The sequence below is a fragment of the Gossypium arboreum genome, chromosome 10, assembly GCF_025698485.1.
Source record: "Gossypium arboreum isolate Shixiya-1 chromosome 10, ASM2569848v2, whole genome shotgun sequence".
Classification (NCBI taxonomy): Eukaryota; Viridiplantae; Streptophyta; class Magnoliopsida; order Malvales; family Malvaceae; genus Gossypium; species Gossypium arboreum.
In genome coordinates, this window is record NC_069079.1 from 10148466 (window position 1) to 10171860 (window position 23395).

Sequence of the window (23395 nt, forward strand, 5' to 3'; positions counted from 1 at the left end):
TGGCGACAAATTCAGAAGTAGTTCGCAATGAACTGCCCAAATTGGAGATGCAAAGATAGTAGGAATCAAAGTTGTTCTTTGAAGGAGCCGCAAAATCGTAATGGAAGATTTCTATGTGAAATCAACATACTTCCATGAACTGAGTAAATTCTATGAAAGATTCTAGACAATACCTTGCGATGCAAAGTTGAAGTTCAAAAGAGGATTAGATCCAATCATCATGCGGGATGTTTAGATTCATAGAAATAAAGTCCTGTTTGATGAAGGCAGGAATGGAGCTCATAAACCAGAACAAGAAAGCACACATTAACTGGGAAATTCCTAAGATGCGGGAATAACTCCAACTCTGGCCAGAGTTGTAATTAGAAGGAATAGGAATACGACTAATTCCTGGGTTATCCTTATTAAAAGACCACATTTAATATCATGGACAAATTTACGTGAGTATTTTATTTATTCCAAAATGTCACCCTAATAACTGTAACATAATAATAATAATAATAATAATAATAATAATAATAATAATAATAATAATGTTAAAATTTAGACTTAAATTTTAAAATTTGAAAAATAGAGTTATTAAATTTTAATAATTTGTAAATCTTTTTTATATGTTAAATACTTGTATTAACTACCACGAATGTGGGGGTTTCACTCATTTTTGTAAGTTTTTCTAACTTATTTTAGTAATAGTAATAATTAGGTTAAAATATGCGGTTTTTATAAATTTAGAATTTTAAAATTTAAGTCTAACTGTTAGCACTGATAAATTTTTTAGTTACATGATTACCGAGTGGAAAATATTTTTATTTTAAAATGTCACATCAACAAATTTAATAACATTAACAATTAGACCTGAACTTTGTAATCAAAAGTAGATGAATTAAATTTCTGAAAATAAAAGTACACATATTAAATTCTAACTTTGTGAAGAGTACAAAGACTTATGATATATTTTAACCTAAAAATTAATGTTTATTAAGTGACTATTTATAAAATAATACAATAGCATCTGGAAAAAAAATCCGAAAATAAGCATAATTTATTTTTTGTTTGCTTTCCCCTCCTTTCACTTCACTTCTCTCCTCCTTTTCAAACACGTGGATGAGTTTGATTAAATATTGATTTTAATGGATGGTAATTCATATAAGAAAATTGTTAAAAGAAAGAAAGAAAAAATGAGTTAAATAAAAAGGTAGTGTAGAAAGAAAGATGAATTTAATGGAAAAGCATAAGCAAATAAGTTGGAATATATGTTATTGTTTTGAAAAAAGAAGAATGGAATGGAGAAATGTAAGATGAAGGGTGTTGGACCCCAAACAAAAAAGAGACACACATAGATTCTCCTCATGCTGTATTCTGAAAGTTCATTTCATCCCTACCATTTATCACAAATAATCCCCCAAAGGTCAAAGGCAATATATTGTGTATCGGATTTGGGCATTTGTTAGGAAAGAAAAGGAGTGAATTTGCAGACCATTGAGAAGGAATATACAAACATCACAAGGAACGTGCCAAAATATTCAAAAGCAAAATCTCCATCTGCCTTTTTAAGGGGTTCTTCCATATGGCAATTTGCCTGCATGCTTTCAACAATAAAACACTTCTTTTTATAAGTTTCTAGGAAATTGGATTCCAACACGCTCTCCACTCTTACCTTAAACATGTATGTATGTATGTATATACGCTTAGGTGATATTATCTAAAGATATATAAAATAGGTCATGATTGGTACGTGTATATTATTATTATCCTTTTTGTAAATTGTGCACGTACATATATAATTTTATATCTCACAGCTTTAAGAATATATTTTAGATTTATATTTATTTCAGATTAAATTTACTATTTGTTCATCATAATGTTTAAAAGGGTGCCAACAAATGTATTTAACTTAACAAAATGAATCTAGACAAGAAAAGTAAGCTCACTTAAAATATGAATTGAGTTTGGATTTTAATGCAATTTGATTTGTTTTTAATATTATAATATTTTATTTTTTATGGATTGCCACGTGGATACTACATTAGTAAAGTTTATAGATGTTAATTTTTTTCATTCATTCTGGAAGGATTTGACAAACAATACAAATTTAATGGCCGAAAGAGATTAAATAAAGGGCTAAGCTAACATTTTCTTTTATAAAATTGGAGGGCTAAATAAATTATTAGGCCTTAAATTTATTTTATCTTAAAATTAATTTTTTATCTTAGAACCTGAGTTTTATTAGTTTTTCTTTCTCAGGCTTTAAAAGGTATTATTTCCTTGGAACTTAAACAAGGATTAGACTTGATCATGGGTGAGGCTAGCCGCCTAGACTCCACCTAAAAAATGAGAGGGTTTGAAAAAAATATAAGTCCAGAAAATAGGTTTGGACAAAAAATAGGGTCCATTTTCTAAATAGGCCGAGCCTCATGTAGATTTTTTGGCCTAGACTTGGCCCAAATCACACGCCTATACTTTTTTTTTGTATTTTCAATTTGCTGAAAGATATTTATTTTAATATTTTTAGTGTATTATATTTTTTAAAATTTGTTTTTATATAAAAAATAATCTAAAAAAATTATTAAGGTCGAAATGGGTTGAGCTTAGGTTTAGCATTTTTCAATATGGGTTAAGCTTGGATAAAATTTTAGGCCATTTTTTGGGTTGGGCCTAAAATTCTGCATCAGCTTGACCCATAATCAAGTCTAAATTGGACAAACCAATATCCATTTCATGTTTTTTTTTCTTTTCTTAAATAAACCAAAAAATAAAAATAAAAGAATAACATGGAAGTAAGCGTGTGAACCTACCTCTTTGATAGTTTTTAGAGTTAATATATATAAAGGTACCTGAATTTGACAACTTATATCTATGTGGCAATTAAACTTCTTTTTTGAATCTAACTGGATAGTGATACTTAAACTTGAAAATCATAAGCTAACTTATTACTTTTTTTTCTAGGTACCTACCTAATATTGTTAAAATGCACTGGCGTGGTGTTGACAACTAATAACACGGTGAGACATGATAAAATTAAATAAAATAGAATTTTGAATAAATTAAATCAATTCAATCTCAAATATTTAAGGAAATTACATATATGTGATTAATTTCTATCCTGGTGGCATTTTTGTTATATAGATAAAAAAAACAAAAAAAAGATGTGAAGTGTAAGGATATATGGGAGAAGAATAGTCAAATTGGAGAGCTTTATCACTAATTAATCTTTAACCTACATTCACTACTTAAATTATTTGCAGACACATTATAGGCATAGCAAAGACAAAAGGAAACCCCTATACCCTCTATCTGTCGTGTTCATGCATGAGAGAACCAGCTTTTCTTTTTCCTCTTAATCTCTATATAATATTATGCTAATGCTTGCACTTTATTCAGTTTACTTTTATTTCTTTGTTTTACTGCAATCTAGCTTTTCAATTAATAAAGGAACCTTGTATATTATATTAAAATTATCTTCTTTTCTTTTTTTTTTAGTGTTGCTATTATACATGTATACGTGTGAAAATAATGTATTTACATAATTGGTGTACTTTTAAAAATAACAATCAATAAATAATATAATATATGTTTAGAAACTAATAATAATAACATACGAGATATGCACGAAACTAAAATAAAATAAGTAAAAATAAATTTAAATAGTTAAAAAGTTTGCATAATAATATTAAAGTGTACAAAAAAATCAAATTAAGTAAAGTTTTGATTGCAGTAGTAAAGTTGAGATTTTATTATTGTTAATAGTATAAGTTCAAATATCATCATAAGCAATTTTTTATAGGTTTTAAAATATAAAACGAAAAACCAAAACCAAAAGTACAATGGTAATAATTTAACAAATTCTAAGTATAGAAAGATATTTTCATAATTTTTCCAATTGAGTTGATATAGGATTAACTAATTACATCAACTTAATCAAGGGTTTAAAATTTGGTGAATATAATTATATGTTATTTGAAACCAAGCATTAAATTCAAATTAGAGTTCATTAATCATATATATATATATAATGTATTATTAAATCTAACTATTTATATTAAATATGTGTCAAATATAAATACTTGATAAGAAATAAAATGGCATGATAATATAATATATGTGTAAGATTAGTACTGTTATGTTTATAATATATTTGATAATGTATAATTATGTAGAACATAAAACTATATCCTACATTACGTCCAAATTTAAGTAACCTTCAATATTAGATTTCATGTATTTCTTTTATTCCTATAGATGTTGAACAAATGCTGGTTTCCACCCCATGTGAGACTCATTCAAATGGCCATCCAGTTACCAAGACAAGCATATCACCACTTGTTTCATTATTATTATTATTATTTTTCTTATTCATCAATTAAATTATAAAATGTACCTTCATCTTTAACCCACATTCACTCAATTAGTTTATTTTTCACCGAAAATGAAAGATATATAGGGGAACCTATAGCTATTCTCTCTTGCATGGTTTCAAAACGATGTCCTAGTCAATGCTTCACCAGCACCACCTTTTTTTTTTCCAGGAGAATCCTTTTAGATTTCATTGTCACTGCAATTTTGGGAGCCAGCTTTGCAGATTAGATGAACTAGGAGAAAAAAATAATTTTATATTTACTTGAGCTAGCTTCAACTATTCCCTCTTTTTGAAGTAATATATATTTGTTTTAAAGAGTCACAGAATCTTGGAGGAGAAGAAAATTTGCAAATGTTAAAATTCGAATTAAAATTAATGGAGTCACGTCACATCTTAAGAATCTTAGGTATAATTTAATTTTATTGATACAAATTGGCTGCTGCATTACATAATATATACGAGTAATAAATTAGACTATACCTAAAGGGTAGTGCCAACAGCATATGTTGTTTTCAAGTTATAATAAGCAAAGAATCAATTAAGTATATATAAACTCAAAAAAAAAAAAAAATTAAGTATCATTCCAATATCTAAATATATACTTATTGGTTGATTCTTGCCCAAAATGAGTGTATGGGGTAGGGTAAAGGTGGAGTTGACAATGAAAAAGTCGGCCCAATGTTTTTCCCAGAAAGGATGAAAAACAAAGAAAAAAAATTACTGAAAAAGGTTGACCTACAAGGTAATCAGATGCCTCCATTCAACACAGTGACCAATGATGGCTTGCCCATGTCAGCTGTAATTTTTCCTCTTAGTCAAGCAGATATATGTAGAGTTCTGTTTTTTTTTTGAAGAAGGAATTTTTGGTTATTGAACATTACAGCTAGAAGGCAGTAAGCCACAGATGGATGACAACTTGAAAATGATATCATTAAGCTGATGAGTGCATATATAAGACAAACAAGTTACTGGTCTAGTGCAAAATTTACGTGGATTCGAAGTTGATTCAATCTTTGTGTCTGTAATTAATCCTCTTTACCGTTAAAGAAAAAAAGGCAAATGAGGAATTTTCTTTATTAATGTTGCATTAAAGGTGCATTATTTTATAGGTACAAAAGTGATGAAATAATATGGGTTCAGAGACACTGAACTGAATGAACATGAAACCAGTTAAAATGGTAGTCTGTAACTCTGCAAATAAACCTTTTTCTTTTCTTTTTGGCTTGGCATAGGGTTTTGGCTATGATAGTAAACCATGTGAACCCTTCAAACATAACCTTTAAATAGAAGGGGTAACATGGTTAGTTGAAGTAAGAGGTGCAGTTCTGGACTTACTATGTGCTGAGTACTTATGGTGTTCCCCATGAATATAAACAAACAGAACTTTTATGGTGGGAATTGAGCACCCAGAAATTAAAGTGGCAAGCAGGAAAGTAAGAAAGAGGAATGCAGGATAAAAAGAAGCTAAATCCAGGTTGATTAACTTTATAAATATATACAAAAAAATCCCCCAAAAAGAAAAGATTTAGTTTATACATATTTTAATATGTTATTGCATGTACATATGTGCTTCATATTTCTGTAAGAAAAATGAGCTTCACAGGAGAAAGGGAAAACAAAATGAAACTCAGCTAGTGTCATTTCAGTAGTATATTTCTATAATACCAAAAAAATTATGTAAAGGATGCATGAAAGTTATAAAACTTGTAAGCATTTTGTTTAATGGGTATCAATCAAATCATCAAAAGAAATGATAAACAAATGATTGTGAAAAGATAATATCTTTTTCAAATTTAGGTTATTCTTTTCTTGTTTTCAGTAATATTCTGTTGAGTTGTTGCTGGAGGGTTTAGCTTTATTTTTTGGCCACTGCCCACAAGCATAGATTCTCTCATTGTTGAAAATCTGTAGTAAGGGATGGATGATGGTGCTCTGCTTGGATTCTCTCTCTGCTATTCAAAAGATTTTTTGCTTTTGTCATTGTCTTTACCCCTTCCTTTTCAAGGATGCCCCTCTCTCCCTCCTTTTCTTTGTGTTTTCTAGGCAATGTTTAGGCTCATTATGTAACCTGTTGTACTCTATTCACCTGTTTTTATTCCATTTCCACACTCTCCATTTGGTTATAAATACACATTTCCCCTTCTGGGTTTTCTTCATTGTATCACCTCTTCTCTCACTTTGTCATTAGGTATAGACTGAGAGGGAAAAAAAATGAGCTATTCACATAATACCATGGGCTCAGGTTTGTTACTTTTCTCTATAATTTTACCCCCCTTTCTCATTTCAACTTGTTGAACTTCACTAATTGCTGATATGTTCTTGATTCGCTTACAAGGTTTCTAGTAATATCTTCTTTGGACCAGACATTTCGATTGTTGACCTCCATTGATGCTCCTTTTTTAGGTAGTAGAACTGCTAGAAGGACATTTGATTTTGGAAGGACACATGTTGTTCGACCTAAAGGGAAACACCAGGCAACTATAGTATGGCTTCATGGCCTTGGTGACAACGGCTCAAGGTATTGCTTCTTTTTCCTTTATTTTTCACTTGCTGCTGATGTATGTTCTTCATTTTCAAGTTCATAATATGAACATCCAAGCTGTTCATCACTTTTGCTTGTAGGAAGCTCATATCAATGCTATGTTTTTTTCCCGCTATTAAGATGTTTATTTATTTTGTTGCCTCATCGTATCTTAAGCTTAATTTGGGAAGCCTTAAATGTGAAAAAAGAGCATATTCCATGCCCATAGATTAGGGACCACAAATTAAAATTTCTTCCCATGCCAAAAATAACAAAACATTAATTACCTTTAGGCAAAGGATATTCGTTTTCTAATTTAGTATTATAGGTGGTTCTGGAATTCTTATACTTTAATCCCAAAGCAGTAAAGCATAAACGTGAGATTCAAGGTAAAAGTAAAACTGGTTTTACTATTTACCTTTTCACCTTGCATGAACTAAGTGTGGAAAACCTGCAGTTTTTTGGCTGAATTCATTTGATTCCTCTATTCTCATCATCTTAGATAAAAAAGCATACAACTTGATATGAAATTATATAAATTGCATTTAATTATAATGAAGCATTTTCCAATCCTCATTTCGTTCCTGTTTTGTTACAGCTGGTCCCAGCTCTTGGAAAGTCTTCCTCTTCCAAATGTAAGGGTGCTTTCATATTTTACTTTTCAACTTATATTGTCTCTATATACATACTGTCTTCTCCTCCAATATTTCAAATGATTCTCGCATGTGTGTTTATGTATATTTCTCTTGATTCTATGTTTCAGATAAAATGGATTTGCCCAACTGCTCCTACTCGTCCTGTGGCTTTACTTGGGGGATTTCCTTACACAGCATGTAAGAAAAATTTTTGGTTCCATCATCTGGTTTATGACATAAACAGTATGTTGCTTTGACAACGGACACTGATATAATCATATAAATATCTTGCATCAGGGTTTGATGTTAGTGAGCTGTCAGAAAATGGTCCAGATGATTGGGAGGGTTTAGATGCCTCAGCAGCTCATATTGCAAACTTGTTGTCAACAGAGCCATGTGATGGTATTTTGAAGGCCTTATCGTCTACAAAATAATAACCTCCTTGCAAGATTTGATTCAACAAAAGAAATTAAATGAAAAACTTACTATCTTATCAATTTCCCTTCGCCAGTTAAGGTCGGAATTGGAGGCTTCAGTATGGGTGCTGCAATGGCACTTTACTCTGCAACTGCTTTTGCTCTGGGAAGGTATGGAAATGGCAATCCATACAACATCAACCTAAGGGCAATTGTTGGACTAAGTGGATGGCTTCCTGGTTCAAGGTATTACCGTCTACATCGTTCGAAATTAATTTTCTAACAAACTTACCTGCCCAACTCTTTCATGTTTTGGACTTCTTTTCCAAACACAAAGATTAGTTTTGTCAGAAATCATCATGATGTAATGATTTACTTGCTCATCAAAGGTGCTACGTTTCTAGGTGCTTAAGGAACAAAATAGAAGTATCACATGAAGCTGCACGGCGCGCAGCTTCGTTGCCAATTATGCTTGGCCATGGAACCTGTATGTATCTTCATACTACACTTAATGAACTTTTCAATTCCTTGTTTTGTCTACTAAACTGATCCTCTTATAATCTTATTGCAGGTGATGATGTTGTCCCTTACAAACATGGAGAAATATCTGCCCATTCCTTGAATGTAGCCGGATTTCGAAACCTCACTTTTAAAAATTATGAAGGGTAACTATTAGGCTCTTACAATAACAGTAACAAGCTCATTGTTAATTCACAAAGTTTTTAAATTTTTGATCTGGTTTGTGCAGGATTGGTCATTACACAATCCCTAAAGAGATGAATGAGGTCTGCAATTGGCTTACAGCAAGACTGGGGCTCGAGGGATAACGCTAAATATAGCAAAGAGTCGGGAAGCAATAATGGTGAAAAGAGAGAAGACTGCATATGTTACAAGTAGGTAGTAAACAAAATGGATTGTTAGGGTATATGGTATACTTGAATTAGCCCTCTTAAATCCCTTTTAGTCTGTTTTACCTCTCCTTAAAAATAAGAAAGTTTCGGATGTAGGAGGTAGATTGTAATAGCCTAGTGAGTCTGTTGTACTTTTTGAGACCATTTTGGTAATAGTTAATGTGATATATGCTGATATTTGAAACTGGTGGCATTTGGCTTCTATCTTCATTTTGTTTTCCTTTCTAGCATTTCCGACAGTAGGAACTGAGCTGCAAGACAGAACATAAGACTGCTTATATGGGCAAGTTCTTCCCACACTTGATGCAATCAGACATAACCTCTAGCTACTCATGAGACAGATTCTTCCATTTCTTTTGCACTCCGCAATGTTTGATCCTGTAAATTCCAGCATATCAAAGTCATTAGCAAAGGGCATAACAATACATGTGTCAACATGGAAGTTAAAAAGTGTGGAACATCTCCTATAATTGACATCAATCGAATAATATCTGGTATAATTCCAGCAGTGAGTGAACTTTTCAACATCTGTATGGTAATCAAGCAAAATCTTAACTTATTCCGCATAAGAATCAGGAAAAATAAAATCCTTAAAGTTCACTGTGTTGGTTGGGATAGGAGGAGACACCGCAAAGGCCTATTTGAAAGAGCTTGAACGCAAATCATTTTCTCCATCTCAATACACAACGATTCTTACACGATTTAAGCTCTGAATTGTTGGTTAGGTATGTTTCCAAAAGCAAATACTCAGAACAAAAAAATCAATACAAACAATGCTCCAAAGCGTGTATTTAAGTTACTATCTTTATAATTCTATTTGCTCACTTCTATTTTGGTATGTAAAAAAACTACAAATACATGAATATTGAGAATACAATTAACTCTGACATGCTGAGCACGGATGGTATATAACAAAAATATCAAATTTTATAAACAACTTATACAATATTTTTATAGAATAATCTAATAATATTAACTAAAGGGAAAAAGAACTTTATTTTCTGAAAATCTTTTGGAGGTATCTTGCAAATGAATTTTGAGTTGTCAAGTGAGAGATAAAGTATCCATTTAGATTGACACCTCTCTTAAAAATATAACATATAATTTTAGTAATTATAATTCTGTGTTAAAAATAAAGTGCTATAATTTTTTATTTAAGAGACATAACATTATGAGTAATGACAAGTCTTGGATTATTAATCAAATGTACTTAGGATCTTTTATTTATAGCTAGTGAAATATTATATGTTTATGCATCATCAACCAATAGAAGTTCATGAATATTACTTCAATCTTTTTTAACTTTAAAAAACAAAAAAAAAGAAAGACAAATAATCATAATGGACCGCAATTTCCTTTCCATCCCTACCCCATTACGCTTCATAATTTTAATTGATAAATTGATGCTTGTTTAAGGTATTGAATTATTGGGTGGGACATGGTGGGATTGGGTTATGGCACGACAACTGGATGCAGCAGAAACGGAGAAATCTTGTAGCTGCTTTAAAATCTTTAGAAAAGGCAATTACCCGGAATCCATTAGGATTTGGCAGATACATACATGTGCTTCCAATGAATATATGCTTCAGTATTTATGCCTCTGCTAACAAGAAATGATCCCATCATACTTTTTAACTCTCAACTTTTGGCAGTCACATAATTGGCATTCCTTGTGGCGTAACGTCAACCATGAGAGTGTAGGAACCTCGTCTTCCATCTAGAGAGGTTACATACATCCATGAAAATAACTGATTTGCTTGTTGCAGGAGATGGGTTAGTTTTAATGCAATTGCAGCCTCATCATATTACCATTTCATTCATTGCAAGTATTAATCAACTTTGTATCAATAGGAATTTAGGTGGAAAACTGGGTGTTTATACTTCCAATTTGAAGCTTAAGGGGTGTTGCAATTGCAAACCGACAATAGTAATGGAGTGATAACTCAGATACAATCTATTTTCACGTAGCAGAGGTTTTAATATGGCACACAGACAATAAATAAATAAAGTAGAACAAATAAGATTATTTTTTGAAAGTTTTTAACAAGTCAAGGTCATCATACATTAGTAACATATGGAACCTTTTTATCTTTATCATCTTCCGGAGAAGAAAAGGGGCAAACAAAAATACTTTCAAATAAAGCAAAAACCTACTACAATCTTGAGATTCAACAGTGAATTATTCGAGCTTCGGACTGCCTACAATATCCTTGAGCTTTTCTTTCAGTTCTCCATTCTGCACAAGTACATATTAAATGCATCAGCTATGAGCTATGTTATCAAGGGTTGAGTGTCCTATACAGACGTGTTTAATTTTTTAGAAGTTTATTTCATTTATTTGGAGGACCATATTCTTCATTTTCATGTCTAAATCCATGTTAAAACACAATTTCCAGGCACAAATGCCTTAATTAAAATGAACCGTTCAGGTAACATAGTTGATAAATAGTCCTGTATAACTTGCGCAAAGGGAGACAAAAGAAACAAGACTTAACCTGGTGCATGTTGAGAATTATATCTGAACCCCCAATGAACTCTCCCTTAATAAATATCTGAGGAAATGTGGGCCAATGGCTGCAAGAAAGAAAATGTGATCAGCGGAAATAAGCACATTATAAGAATATCATCTATGGATGTTAATTAACCGTTTCTGAGATGAAAAATCTATCAATTTCATCAAAATAATAAAACCTATTGACCCGCATAAAACTAACATCATGTAACTACTCTTGAGCTAAAAATAAACAAGAAATCAATTAGAAAAGAAAGATTAGGCATAAAGCTGAAACACTGAATGCAAGTAAGCCTAACCCTCAATGTGGAATTTGACCTTTTAACCATAACCACCTCTAATAAGAACACCTGAATGTAGCTATACAGCTGTCGAACTACGGAGTGACATATCTGTGTCCTTTTCAGTTATAGGAAAACTTATTTGGATATGCCCTGGGAAGATTGATTAACAAATTTGATATTTCATTATTTGAACAAAGAATTATTTTCACTCCATGACTGTCGAAACAAATATTTTTCACTAACTGAGCAATATAACATGCTCATGTTCAAATAAGAGGATGTAGAAGAAAAAAAAAAAAGAAGCATTTCAGTTGTTTCTGTGAATCGAATTCCATATAAAATAGTTTCCTTTTTATATTTACGGCCTTCTGCTTCAACCAAACACAAACTAAGTGATAGGATAGAACAATTATAAGAAATAGTTCTCAAAATCAACAGAAAGATTAGGTTTAAGAAAAAAAGGAAAATCTTGGCATAGCATCAATTTGTTCAGTGAAACCCATCGGAAATCTATAGGTCTAAAGAGATTCTTGACTCTTCCACAAGATACATTAGACATTGATGGAACAAAGATTGACAGCCCACCCAAGCCCCAGGACAGAGGCTTCATTGACTGACAAGTGTCAGCTCCCGGCAAGTTATTTTATTATGAAAACATAAATAAAAAGGAATATCATGTTCAAACCATGAAAACGAGAGAACCCTAGACTAAAAAAGAGAGTTTGAATGTCCACTTTCTTTTACCAAAACTACAATTAGGTTAGCCTTTGGAGTAAATACTAGAAAGAGTCAACTTACCTGAAGGCTTTAACAGCACTTTTCAGCTCAGGATCTTCCAGAATATTTCTTGCACTTAAAGGAACATCTGCATCAGCCAGAAATTTGATAAGAATACAAAGCTACTAATGCATTAGCTATAACAAACCAAAAAAATTACACCAAGATAAAACAAACATGCATGGAGCAATCGGCAAACACAACAGACATAAATCCTTTTGGTCGTGCAGCTCATAAGTTAACACTTGTACTAATTTTCTTCCAAAGGAGCATAACTCAAAAAGACATTAGTATATGATTCATACACAGAGAGACACACAAACAATAAAGCAGATGCAGACTTGCCCATAGACAGATTAATTACCAAACAAAAACTGAATAAAGAAGTGGGTGAAATATTCATGTCATTCTATTAATACTTACTGTAGTGTTTCAACACTCTTACTGCCAATGAACTGAATCCACATTGAGGAAAATCAGGTACCCCTTTCATGTAAATCATCACAGGATTTTCCTTGACATCCTAGAATAGCAGTTAATCACAATCAATAATACCATAGCCTATGTGACAAAGAACATTTCTGAGCTACAAAGGAGACAAAAGTTCCAATCAACTTGTCTATATAACATCTAACATATGAAAAGGGCATACCTACCTGCTCAACAACATCCTTCAAAGAAACATCAGAACTCTGAATCTTATTTGTTGGTTTAAAATCTTCATGTGTATCAGGGTCACCGGGAACAGATGTTGAGTATTTCAACCCACTCGGGTAGAAGGATCCAAATACCTAGTAACACAAGAACAAAACTAAGACCTTTTGAAATTAAAACAAGATAATTCACGAGGGGCACCATTGAATCAAAACACTAAACTTCAGTCACAGATTTAGCAAAGAAACCACATTTTGAAGCAGTGAACTCCGCGAATATTTAAAAAGGCTAGAGCTGAATATTTAAAAAGGCTAGAGCTGAACTATCTAAAACCCTAAACCCTAAAACCAAAACTAACATGAATTGATATCACTACATCATGAAAGCAATGAATAATAATAGTAATAATAACTAGTACATACGTTTCTACTAGAAAGAGCAGCTGGGACAGTAGCGATGGCCTTCAACACCGCGTTTGACGATAATAATCTAGCCATGACCTCCCAAATTCTGATTATTCAAAATAACTAAAAATTACAATAGACAAAATCAATCAACTGCAACTAAAAGTTGAACATGAAATTTGTTTACCTTCGTAAAAAGAAAATAAAAAACCAGATGCGGAACGCCTAGGGCTCTGCAAAGAAAGGAGGGGAAGCGAGCAAAGTGTTTATTCCGGAATGGTCTGAAGAAAAGGGAGATTTGCAATCAAGTCCAAAAGTTTAAGTTAATGTTGTTTTGATCTAAATCTTTTGCAGTATATTAATCTAGATCTTATAATTTACAACTCATAAATTATATCCTTCCCTTTATAAACAGTATGAACACATGGATGTAATTGTAATTTGACAACTATGCAAACGGAGTCGAGGATCGGGATAAAAAGTATTAAATTATAAATTTTTGGCTTAATGTAAAATTTAACTTTTATCAATCACATTTTCTTTAATATAACTCTTCCTTTTTTAGTCAAATTTAACTTTTTAAATGAAAATTTTAATTAAAACATTAATTTTTTGACGAGAAGTATGATTGCCTATTAGAAGTGTCCATGGGCTAGGCCAAGTTCGGTCTGAGCCCAACCAAAATCTTATGCCATAATTCGACACGGCTAAAAAATAGATTTAAATTTTTGCCCAAACTCGACCCGAATTATATATATTAAACCTGGGCCCAACCCGACTCTTTTTTATACAATATTTAGAATTAATACATGTTATTTATTATTTTTTAAAATATAGAAATTTTTTAAACAAATTTTAGAAATAAATTTAATATATTGAAGAGTAAATTACTAAAATAGTCACTTTTGTTTACCTTGGGTTATATTTTAGTCACTTATGTTTGAAATGTTACGTTTTAATCACTTACGTTATCGTGTTGTAACATTTTAATCACTTAGTCATTAATTGTCGTCAATAATGTAACGATAAGTTGACATGACACATTAAATCATAATTTCAAACTAAAATTTTAAGTTAATTTATACAATCGGTCCCTCCATTTTTGTCATTTTGAGCAATTTAATTTTTTTCTTTTATATTCTTTTCACTTTCCTTTTTTCTTTATTTTCCATTCTCTTCTACTTCTCCCTTTGTTTTCCTCCCTTCTCCATTTCTTTTAACTTAGTTTTTCTATATTTTCCATTTGTTAAAACTAGTCCCTATACTTTTATTTTTTGAACAATTTAATTTTTTTCGAGTGAGGCGAGCTTGTGGACTAGTTTTAACGAATGAAAAACAGAGAAACACTACATTAAAAGAAATGAATAAGGGAGGAAAACAAAGGGAGAGAATGGAAAAAAAAAAAGAAAAAAAAAGGGAAAGTCAAAAGAATAAAAAAAATTAAATTGCTCTAAATGAAAAAATATAGGGACTAATTGTAGAATTTAACCTAAAATTTTCATTTGAAATGATAATTTAAAGTGCCACATTAGCTTACTGTTACACCGTTGACGATAATTAACGGCTCAATGACTAAATTGTTACAACACGATAACGTAAGTGACTAAAACGTAACATTTCAAACATAAGGTGACTAAAATGTTACCTGAGGCAAACAAAAATGACTATTTTGATAGTTTACCCTATATTGAAATTAATACAAACAACTAATCGATTTGAAATAGATATGTACTGGAAGACGAAAAAATTTAAACAAACTTCTAAGGATCTTCTTTACTGTTTAATTGGCAGTCCTTATGTATACAGAGTATAATATATTAAATTTTGTCTTGTTATTATTATTATTTTAAGTTTGGTATTAAATTTTAGCCAAATTTAATCTTAATATAACAAATAAGGTTTTTATTATGGAACAAGATATTAAAATGTAAAAAAAAAATCAATTCTATGAAGAAGTTATTATAACTAATTCTTAGTGATAGTAGCAAAATCTTAAAACAATAATACATACCACCAACTATGGGTTTGCCTAAGAGAATAAAGACCACGTTGCTTGAGAGAATAATGATAGAGGAAGTAGGAAGCAACAATGGCGATAGAAGAAGCAGGAAGATAGATGTCATGTGCTCGTTTACACTATTGACATGTTGTTGTTATTTCTTTATGTTTTAAGAATAATACAGTGAGTTTTGGGAAGTCAAAGCATATGGTTTTGGTGGCTCCGATCTTACTGGTTGTACATGCTTAGATAGTTTCGATTATCTGGGTTGTAATGACACCAAGACTCCGTTAAATAGGCAGAGATGAGGTATTGGTGGACTATCTGCTTGAAAATAAACAAGTTTCTCTTTTTTTAATTGTCATATTTGTTTCTTCTCTTGTCTGCTTCTTCTTTCTTTTCTTTCTTTTGGTATTGTTTCTTTGTTGTTAGTGTGCTGTAATTCTCAAGCAAAACTAGACCCGAGCTCAGCACGCAACAAGGTATTAGAGCTAATGATCTACAATGTCCGGCGACGGTATTTCTACTCAACTTCAAAAGGATGTGGGCAGTTTGCAGCAAGCGGCGGCAAAGTTGCATAAGGACTTTTCACAGTGGGGTGCAAAATTGAATGATGGGTTGAAGGAATTAAAGATAGAGTTTAAAGGGGAACTTAAGCTGGAGTTGAGGGACTTGAAAGATGGGTTATGGGGGAGAGATCAAGTCCGAAATGCTGGGTTTGTTGGAACTGTATTTGGGCCGACCATCTACTTCCGTTGCAGGTGGACAATCATCTGTTCCTGTTCCTGTCGACAGTTGAGTGATAAAAGAAAGGGGATTTTAGGTGTGCTACTAACCGAGTTCTTATAACAGCCTATTTTTCAGTTGTGTCTAAAATAGTGGTTCAGGATCACAATTCTGACGTGTTAGATCGTAAATATTAAATAATTAATATTTACGAAGTTATTGTGTCGTATTAATTTTTGGTTAGAAAATTTTAACATTTAGATAGTTAATTAAATAAAAGGATTAAATTGTAAAAACTTAAATGCTAGTTCCTAATAGACAAAGAAGTTGGATTGATAAATAATAATTAAGAGATGAAGTATTTTAGTAAATGGACTATTTTAGTTATAGTGGTTGGTGTTGACTTGGTTACTTTTGAAATTGTTATTATTTTAAAGATTATTTTAGGAATTAGATAATAAACTAAATAAAACAAAAGATGAAAATCTATCATCTTTTTCATCTTTTTCTTTGTTTGGTCGAATGCCATTGTTGAAGGAACTCTAAGTTTTGCTTTGGGTTTAAGTATTTGTATGTAAGCTATTTCTTACCCCTTTTTTTATTTTTTTATTTTTATGTTTTTGTGATCGTTGTATTGATATCTAGCTAGTTTAGGGACTAATTTGTGAAGTTTTTAAAGTTTAGAAAACTTACCATTGATGTTCTTGAAGTATTCTTGATGTTTGTTATTGAGCATGAAGCTTGATGATAATTTTGATTTAATTTGTAAAGTGATTTTTAGTAAATCTCGTGATTAGGGATTAAATTGAAAATAAATTAAAATAGACATAGTTTTTCTGGATAAACTCATAATTATAGGGCTTTTTTACAATGGTTAAAAATTGGGTTCAATGGGTTTAAAATTTAATTATGTAAAATAAGCTTGTTTTGGTCTTAAGGACCAAATTGAATAAAATGTAAATGTTTGGGATCTAATGTGCAAAATTGTAAATAGGACGTTATATGTATTAAATTGAATAGTATATAAAATTGAGGCTAATAATTGAAATAAATTATATTATAGATCAAGAACAAGTAGATAATCGAGGAAAATAGAAAGTAGCTGAATAGTCCCTAAATCTTTGTCGTTATTGCAGTTTAGCCTTGGTAAGTTCATTCGGTTTGTTTTGATATATTTTACAATATGAATTGAGTGAGAATTTATTTGTTGATTGTTAAATTAAATATTTCGATGTTAAATTAGTATGAATGGAAATAATAAATTGTTGGATCTTGATTTAGTAGTAATATCTCCTGAGCCGATGAACGTAAGATAGAGTATGATTGGCATGCCGATAGGTTATAGTGCGTGTGGTATGGGATTGATTTGAGATGAAACGATGATTCCTGACTTGTGATTTTACACTTAATATACCGAACTCTAGCATTTTTTGCGGATTATTGCGATATATTACAGTAATTCTGGCATGTTACCAGGGGCAGATGTAAAGCCTTCGGGCTTGGCACTTAGTGCCCAGGCATGTTTTCAGAGGAATGTTAGCCTACGGGCTAGGCACTTGGTACCGAGGTGTATTATCAATGGGATTGGCTCATTTGAGCGTTCAGCATGTTTCAGATGGATAATTGTGTACTCATATCCATATATTGTTCATCGGGCAATGTTTCTTGTGTTAAATGCCTTGTTATTGAATTGTTGAAAGTTTATTCATGAATCTCCTGATAGCATTGTCGCTTAATAGTGAATGACCTCGTACTTGTTTATCTATAAACTCACATGTTGTGGATTGTAGTTGATAGGAGACTCTAACTTTTAATCTTGTTATTAAAATTATTATATTTAATTCGGTAAACTTTATCATTTTATGTAACACCCCTACCTGTATTCGTTGCCGGAATAGGGTACGAGGTATTACCAGAGTTTACGCATTAATTTAATTTTTTTTAAACTCAATATAATCCCTTTATATATATCTAACCTTCCCTACAATTTAAACCGAGACCAATCCATATCAACCAATCCAATTCAACATATTTTCAAGATAGATTCATGCATATTCATAAGATAACCTCATCACATACCAAAACCAGGATTTGTTAGCCATACCAATGGCTTACTTTACATTCATTACACCTTAACTTTTACTTTATTAACTTATACATGCCATTGATTTCCAAAATAAAGTTTCTTGCTATACAAAAATATTGAGGTTGATAATGTGATGTGTCTCCGACCGAATCCAACCTCCGAGCTCTTAATACTACAAAACAAGAAAAAAGGAAACATGGTAAGCACGTTGTGCTTAGTAAGCTCATGTAACAAAAATTATACTTACCTAATATTTTCAATTCAATACAATAAATATTCATACATCCATTCAAATTACCATTTACCTATCATACACAAACTCAACCAAAACATTAATCAAATAGCATCATATAAGTTCAATACAAAGACTAATAATTGATGAGCTCATCAATTCTATGTTTTCTATTATCTTTATTATTTCCCATATTTATCCTGTTGAATTTCTCAGAATTTCGATGGATTTTCAGAGGTACACTTTTAGTGTACAATTCCGGGTCCGTCAATTCATATTCATGTGCGCACATTTCCATTTCAGAGAGCACACTCTCGCGAAACTCATTCTTACAGTGAGATTACCAGTCCAGGCTAAATCTCTTGTAATATAAACTTATAGAGTATTGTCGGGATTACCAATCTAGACTAAATCCCCTACAACAACAATTACTCTAATGAGCTTGAATCTGAATTACCAATTCAGGCTAAGTTCAGACCCTAATTTGGATTACCCGTCCGGGCTAAATCCATTTTACACATATTCTTCGGGAGGGCTATATCAGGATAGGATCACCCGTTCGGGCTAGATCCTTTTTACCGTCAATTCCTTTTCAGAGATCCATCGAATTTTCCTTTCATTCAACTGGAATTTCTTCCCCTTTTATCAAATATATCAATGTTTCATAAATTTTCATACAATGAACATTCAAATCATATTCACATCAATAACATACATTTCAAGCATTTAAGAATATAATTCAAGTTACACGAACTTACCTCGATACTTGTTCGTATACAAAACTCTACTAACCCCAAACTTTTTCCTTTCCTCGATCTAGGTTCGTATTTGAATTTTCTGGAGCTAAATAAATAAGTTTAATTATCAATTTAATCCATTTCATGTTCATATGTAACATTCTCTATAACTCCACTATTATTTATAGTTCATACAAAGCTGTCTACTTGGGTCGTAGTCACTAAATTATTTATATCTCAAGCTAAAGAATTCCGAATTAAAAATCGCTTGATGTTTCTGAAACTAGACTCAAATACCTTTCTACTACAAAATTTTCAGAATTTTTGGTTTAGCCAATAAGTACAGTAAAATCTTCAAACTTACCCCTGTTCTGTTGTCTGACAGCTTTGACCTTTCATTGCTTAAAATTAATTATCTCTTAGTAAAAAAATTGGATGATGTTTCCGTTTGTTTATATTGAAAATAGACTCATTAATAATTTAAAAATGTAAATTTTAATCCATAATTATTTTTCTCCAATTTTTGATGATTTTCCCCGAAGCCAGAACAGGGGAACTTTAATTCATTCCGACCTTGTCTCATAAAATTTATTATATCTCATGATTTATAATTCCATTGCTTACACTGTTTCTTCTATGAGAAACTAAACTCAATAAGCTTTATTTTCATATTTTTTTCATCTTCTAATTCAATTTCCACAATTTATGGTGATTTTTCAAAGTTAGTCTACTGCTGCTGTCCAAAACTATTTTAATGCAAGATGTTTATTACCATTTTTCCTCTAAGCTTTTAATAAATGATATTTTCGTCCCTACTCAATTAACCTCTCAATTGAGCTGATTTTTCTCAATTAACACTTAATTCTATCACTTTAAACTACTTTATAACCTTTAGGAATCAAAATTTCAGCACTAGACTTTAATTCCAAACTTTTTCACAATTAGGTCCTAAAAATCAATTTCTATTGAAATTACCTAATAAAATCATCTCATAAATAAATTAAAGCTTCAATTTCATGCTATTTCATCATAAATTTACAGAAATCAACCATGGTGACTTTCAATTTCATCCATGAAATCAAAAACTAATGAATTTAATAGTAGGACCTAGTTGTAAAAGTCTTAAAAACACAAAAATTATAAGAAAAAGGCAAGGATTAACTCACTTGGTGCAAAAATTATGAAATACCAGCTTAAATAACCCCTCCTATGTCATTTTGGCTGATGAGAATGAAGAGAAATCACAAGAAATCTAGGTATTTCCATACTAGTCCTAATTTTATTTAGTTAATTATGTAATATTCCAATTTTGCTGTTAAATCATCCATTTTCTTGCTGATTTCATGCCCTTTCCGTCCAGCCCAAATAAATTTTGGGCTTAATTGCCTTTTAAATTCTTTCTCATTAGACACTTAAGCTATTTAATCACCCCAGCCACTTTTACACATTTTCCAATTTAGTCCTTTTCATTTAATTGACTACTCAAACATTAAAATTTCCTAACAAAATTTTAATACCACATTAATAAAATTTCTTAAATATTTATAAAAATATTTCCAACTTGGTTTTATGAGATTGAGGTCTCGATATCTTGTTTTTACCCAATTCCTTCGATAATTTCTTTTTTCTAACTAACCACTAAATTGGTAAAATTTTTCTATCGAGATTTTCATACGATTTTCCTATCATATCAATATTCATGCAAAAATATTAAAATAAATTTCTCTTTAAATCTTACGAAACCAATGTTCCGATAACCTTGAATTTAGGCCATTACATTTTAACTGTTGAACTTACTAAGCTCTAGTGAAGCTTACTCGTGTTCTTTTTTTGTTTCTTGTAGATAATGTTTTGTAGAGTCGGACAATCGGATCAACTTGAAGATCACACGATCCAAATACATTTTGGTGGATTTTGATATGTTTATTTTAGGTTATATGGCATGTAATAGGTGTTTTTGTATATGTTTATATACTTATTACAAATGTTATGTTTTAAGCTTGGTATAAGCTTACTTGTGTATGTATCTTTAATCTTGGTGTGAATATGTTCATATAAAGTTGTTTTGGTCATGTGATACAAACCTTATTTAAGTGTTTGAATCATGGTATGAATGAATATGAATGATTAAGAAGAAATGATAAGTTTGGCATGACTTTTATATATGAACTTATGAATTTGAATACAAATTAGTTGATATGTCATGTGAATTGAGGTTGATAATTGAATTTTGGTGTCAATGAGAACATATTGGTTAGAAACTTAAGTTGATTGTTTTGACATGTTTTAGACTTGTTTAAATGTGTTTTTAAAGTATGGAAATGGACCTAAATGTTGGATGAAAGTTTTGCCATGTTTTGGAAGCTTTTTAAGATCACGCGGCCATATGTCTTATTAATTTTTCGGTGCAAGATTTTTTCCACGGTCACATTTAGTTACATGGCCTAGGCTATTCCATACATTCTTGTGACCCATGTTTCCAAAATTTTAAAATTTTTGCATATTTTTCTGTTCTGATTCAAATTAGTCCCTGATTGTTCCCAAACTATTTTTAAGGCCCCGTAAGCTCAGTTTAAGGCCCGTAAGTGTATTTTTAGTCTGATTTTTATAAGCTATTGAATGTTATCATTTATTTTATATTTTTATTTCTATTTGATGATAAATGTCCTGATATGTACTGTAATGCTCCATAACGCCAATTCATTTACAAAGACAGATTAGGGGTGTTACAGTTTTCACCTAGGGAATGTCCACGTTTGGGGTCTTATGTTGATGAACATTTCCCTAAGTCACACAAGTTGGAATGTCCACGTTTTGACAGGTTCAATTTTAGGGGTTGATGGGCTAAACTCGAACAATATTTTGAGGCTGAAGGGATCCTTTCCAGTGCTAGGGTCCGAACAGTAATGCTACACTTGGAAGGAAAGACTCTCGATTGACACTATTTTTATACATAGAGGCAAGAAGGCTTCTGCATGTTGGTTTGGGAGATGTGTGCTAAGATTTTACGGGAGCACTTTACGTCGAGTTATTTTCAGGACCTCATGTCCGACTTGGTGTCATTGAAGCAGCATGGGTTGATGGACCAATATCATAACATTTTTGTTAGTTTGTTGAATCAATTGCAGCTACCCGAATTATATGCCTTGAAAATATTTACAAATAACTTGAAAACTGAAATCAGACAATACTTACAATTGTTTAAGCTAAAAACTTTGGTGGAAGGATTTCGAGTGGTACGTTAAGTGGAGGATATATTACAACAATCTCTTAGGAGATCGTTCTTGACAGGGGGTCCTACAACTGCAAAATCCTTGACTCATACATCTATCATTTCTCAAATTTTAAATCTACAAACTACCCTCAATGGGGAACGCATAGTAGTAGTAACTCTACTAGAGCGCAACTCACAAATCAATCACGGCAACAAGCTCATCAAGAGGTTTAGTAGAACGTTAACAGCCGTAGAGATTGATGATAGGAAGAATAAAAGGGGTGTGCTTTTAGTGTTGTTCCTAATATAGTGTGGACCATAAGTGTGTTAGGTCCCAGTTATATCAGTTTCTATTGGAATCAGAATTGGATAGGGAATGGGAGGAGTCTCATGATGATTTAGATCAACTGGAGGGGTCTCCAATCGAAACAATGGTCCAGGATCCTATACTTTCTCTCCATGCTAACCAAGGTACCTATATGATGAGGGTGGCAACATCTTTGGGAACTACTCACATTATTATTTTTGTTGACTAAGAAAGTATGCACAATTTCATAAGTGCAAGACTGGTGCTCGCCACATTCTTCAGTTAAGAACATAAATTAAAAGTCATGGTGGTTAATTGGGGTAGTGTGTTCACCCAAGGGTTATGCCGGGAAGTGCACTGGGAGGCCCAAGGATTGAGTTTCTCAACAGATTTTTTTCGTTTTACCAATTAAGAGGTGTGATATGGTTTTAGGAGTATATTGGCTCCTATTGTTGAAAAGGATTACTTAGAATTTTAAGGCTTTGACCATGTGATTTAACTATAACAGGAACATATGCTTGTTACGAGGCATTCAGATGGGGGCTGTACTAGTTTTGCTTGATCAAAATACTGCAAAAAGTTTTTCCATCATAGGGAATCCTTGGGGCTCCTATACACTATTG

At 31.6% G+C, this 23395-nt stretch overlaps 2 protein-coding genes across 3 annotated transcripts; one reads left to right on the plus strand and one right to left on the minus strand.

Moving 5' to 3' along the window:
* The first annotated feature begins 6227 nt into the window (after nt 1-6227).
* On the plus strand, nt 6228-9024 carry LOC108488528 (acyl-protein thioesterase 1-like). 2 transcript variants are annotated; one of them, XM_053020481.1, is made up of 9 exons: nt 6228-6599; nt 6761-6906; nt 7439-7513; nt 7642-7711; nt 7811-7915; nt 8025-8175; nt 8334-8416; nt 8501-8594; nt 8678-9024. In XM_053020481.1, the coding sequence occupies exons 1-9, from the start codon at nt 6569-6571 to the stop codon at nt 8754-8756; spliced, it is 834 nt and encodes a 277-aa protein (XP_052876441.1). In that variant the 5' UTR covers nt 6228-6568; the 3' UTR covers nt 8757-9024. The 2 variants fall into 2 exon arrangements, with proteins under 2 accessions (XP_052876441.1, XP_017648297.1); XM_017792808.2 differs by having other exon boundaries at nt 6232-6599; nt 6761-6875; nt 7477-7513.
* Nucleotides 9025-10863: 1839 nt separating this feature from the next.
* On the minus strand, nt 10864-13782 carry LOC108487539 (monothiol glutaredoxin-S15, mitochondrial). The gene is made up of 7 exons (XM_017791909.2): nt 13659-13782; nt 13490-13577; nt 13070-13204; nt 12837-12936; nt 12435-12501; nt 11336-11414; nt 10864-11076 (listed from the first exon to the last, which is right to left on the minus strand). Exons 2-7 carry the CDS (start codon nt 13562-13564, stop codon nt 11020-11022), a joined length of 513 nt encoding a protein of 170 aa, XP_017647398.1. The 5' UTR covers nt 13565-13577; nt 13659-13782; the 3' UTR covers nt 10864-11019.
* Nucleotides 13783-23395: the final 9613 nt, after the last annotated feature.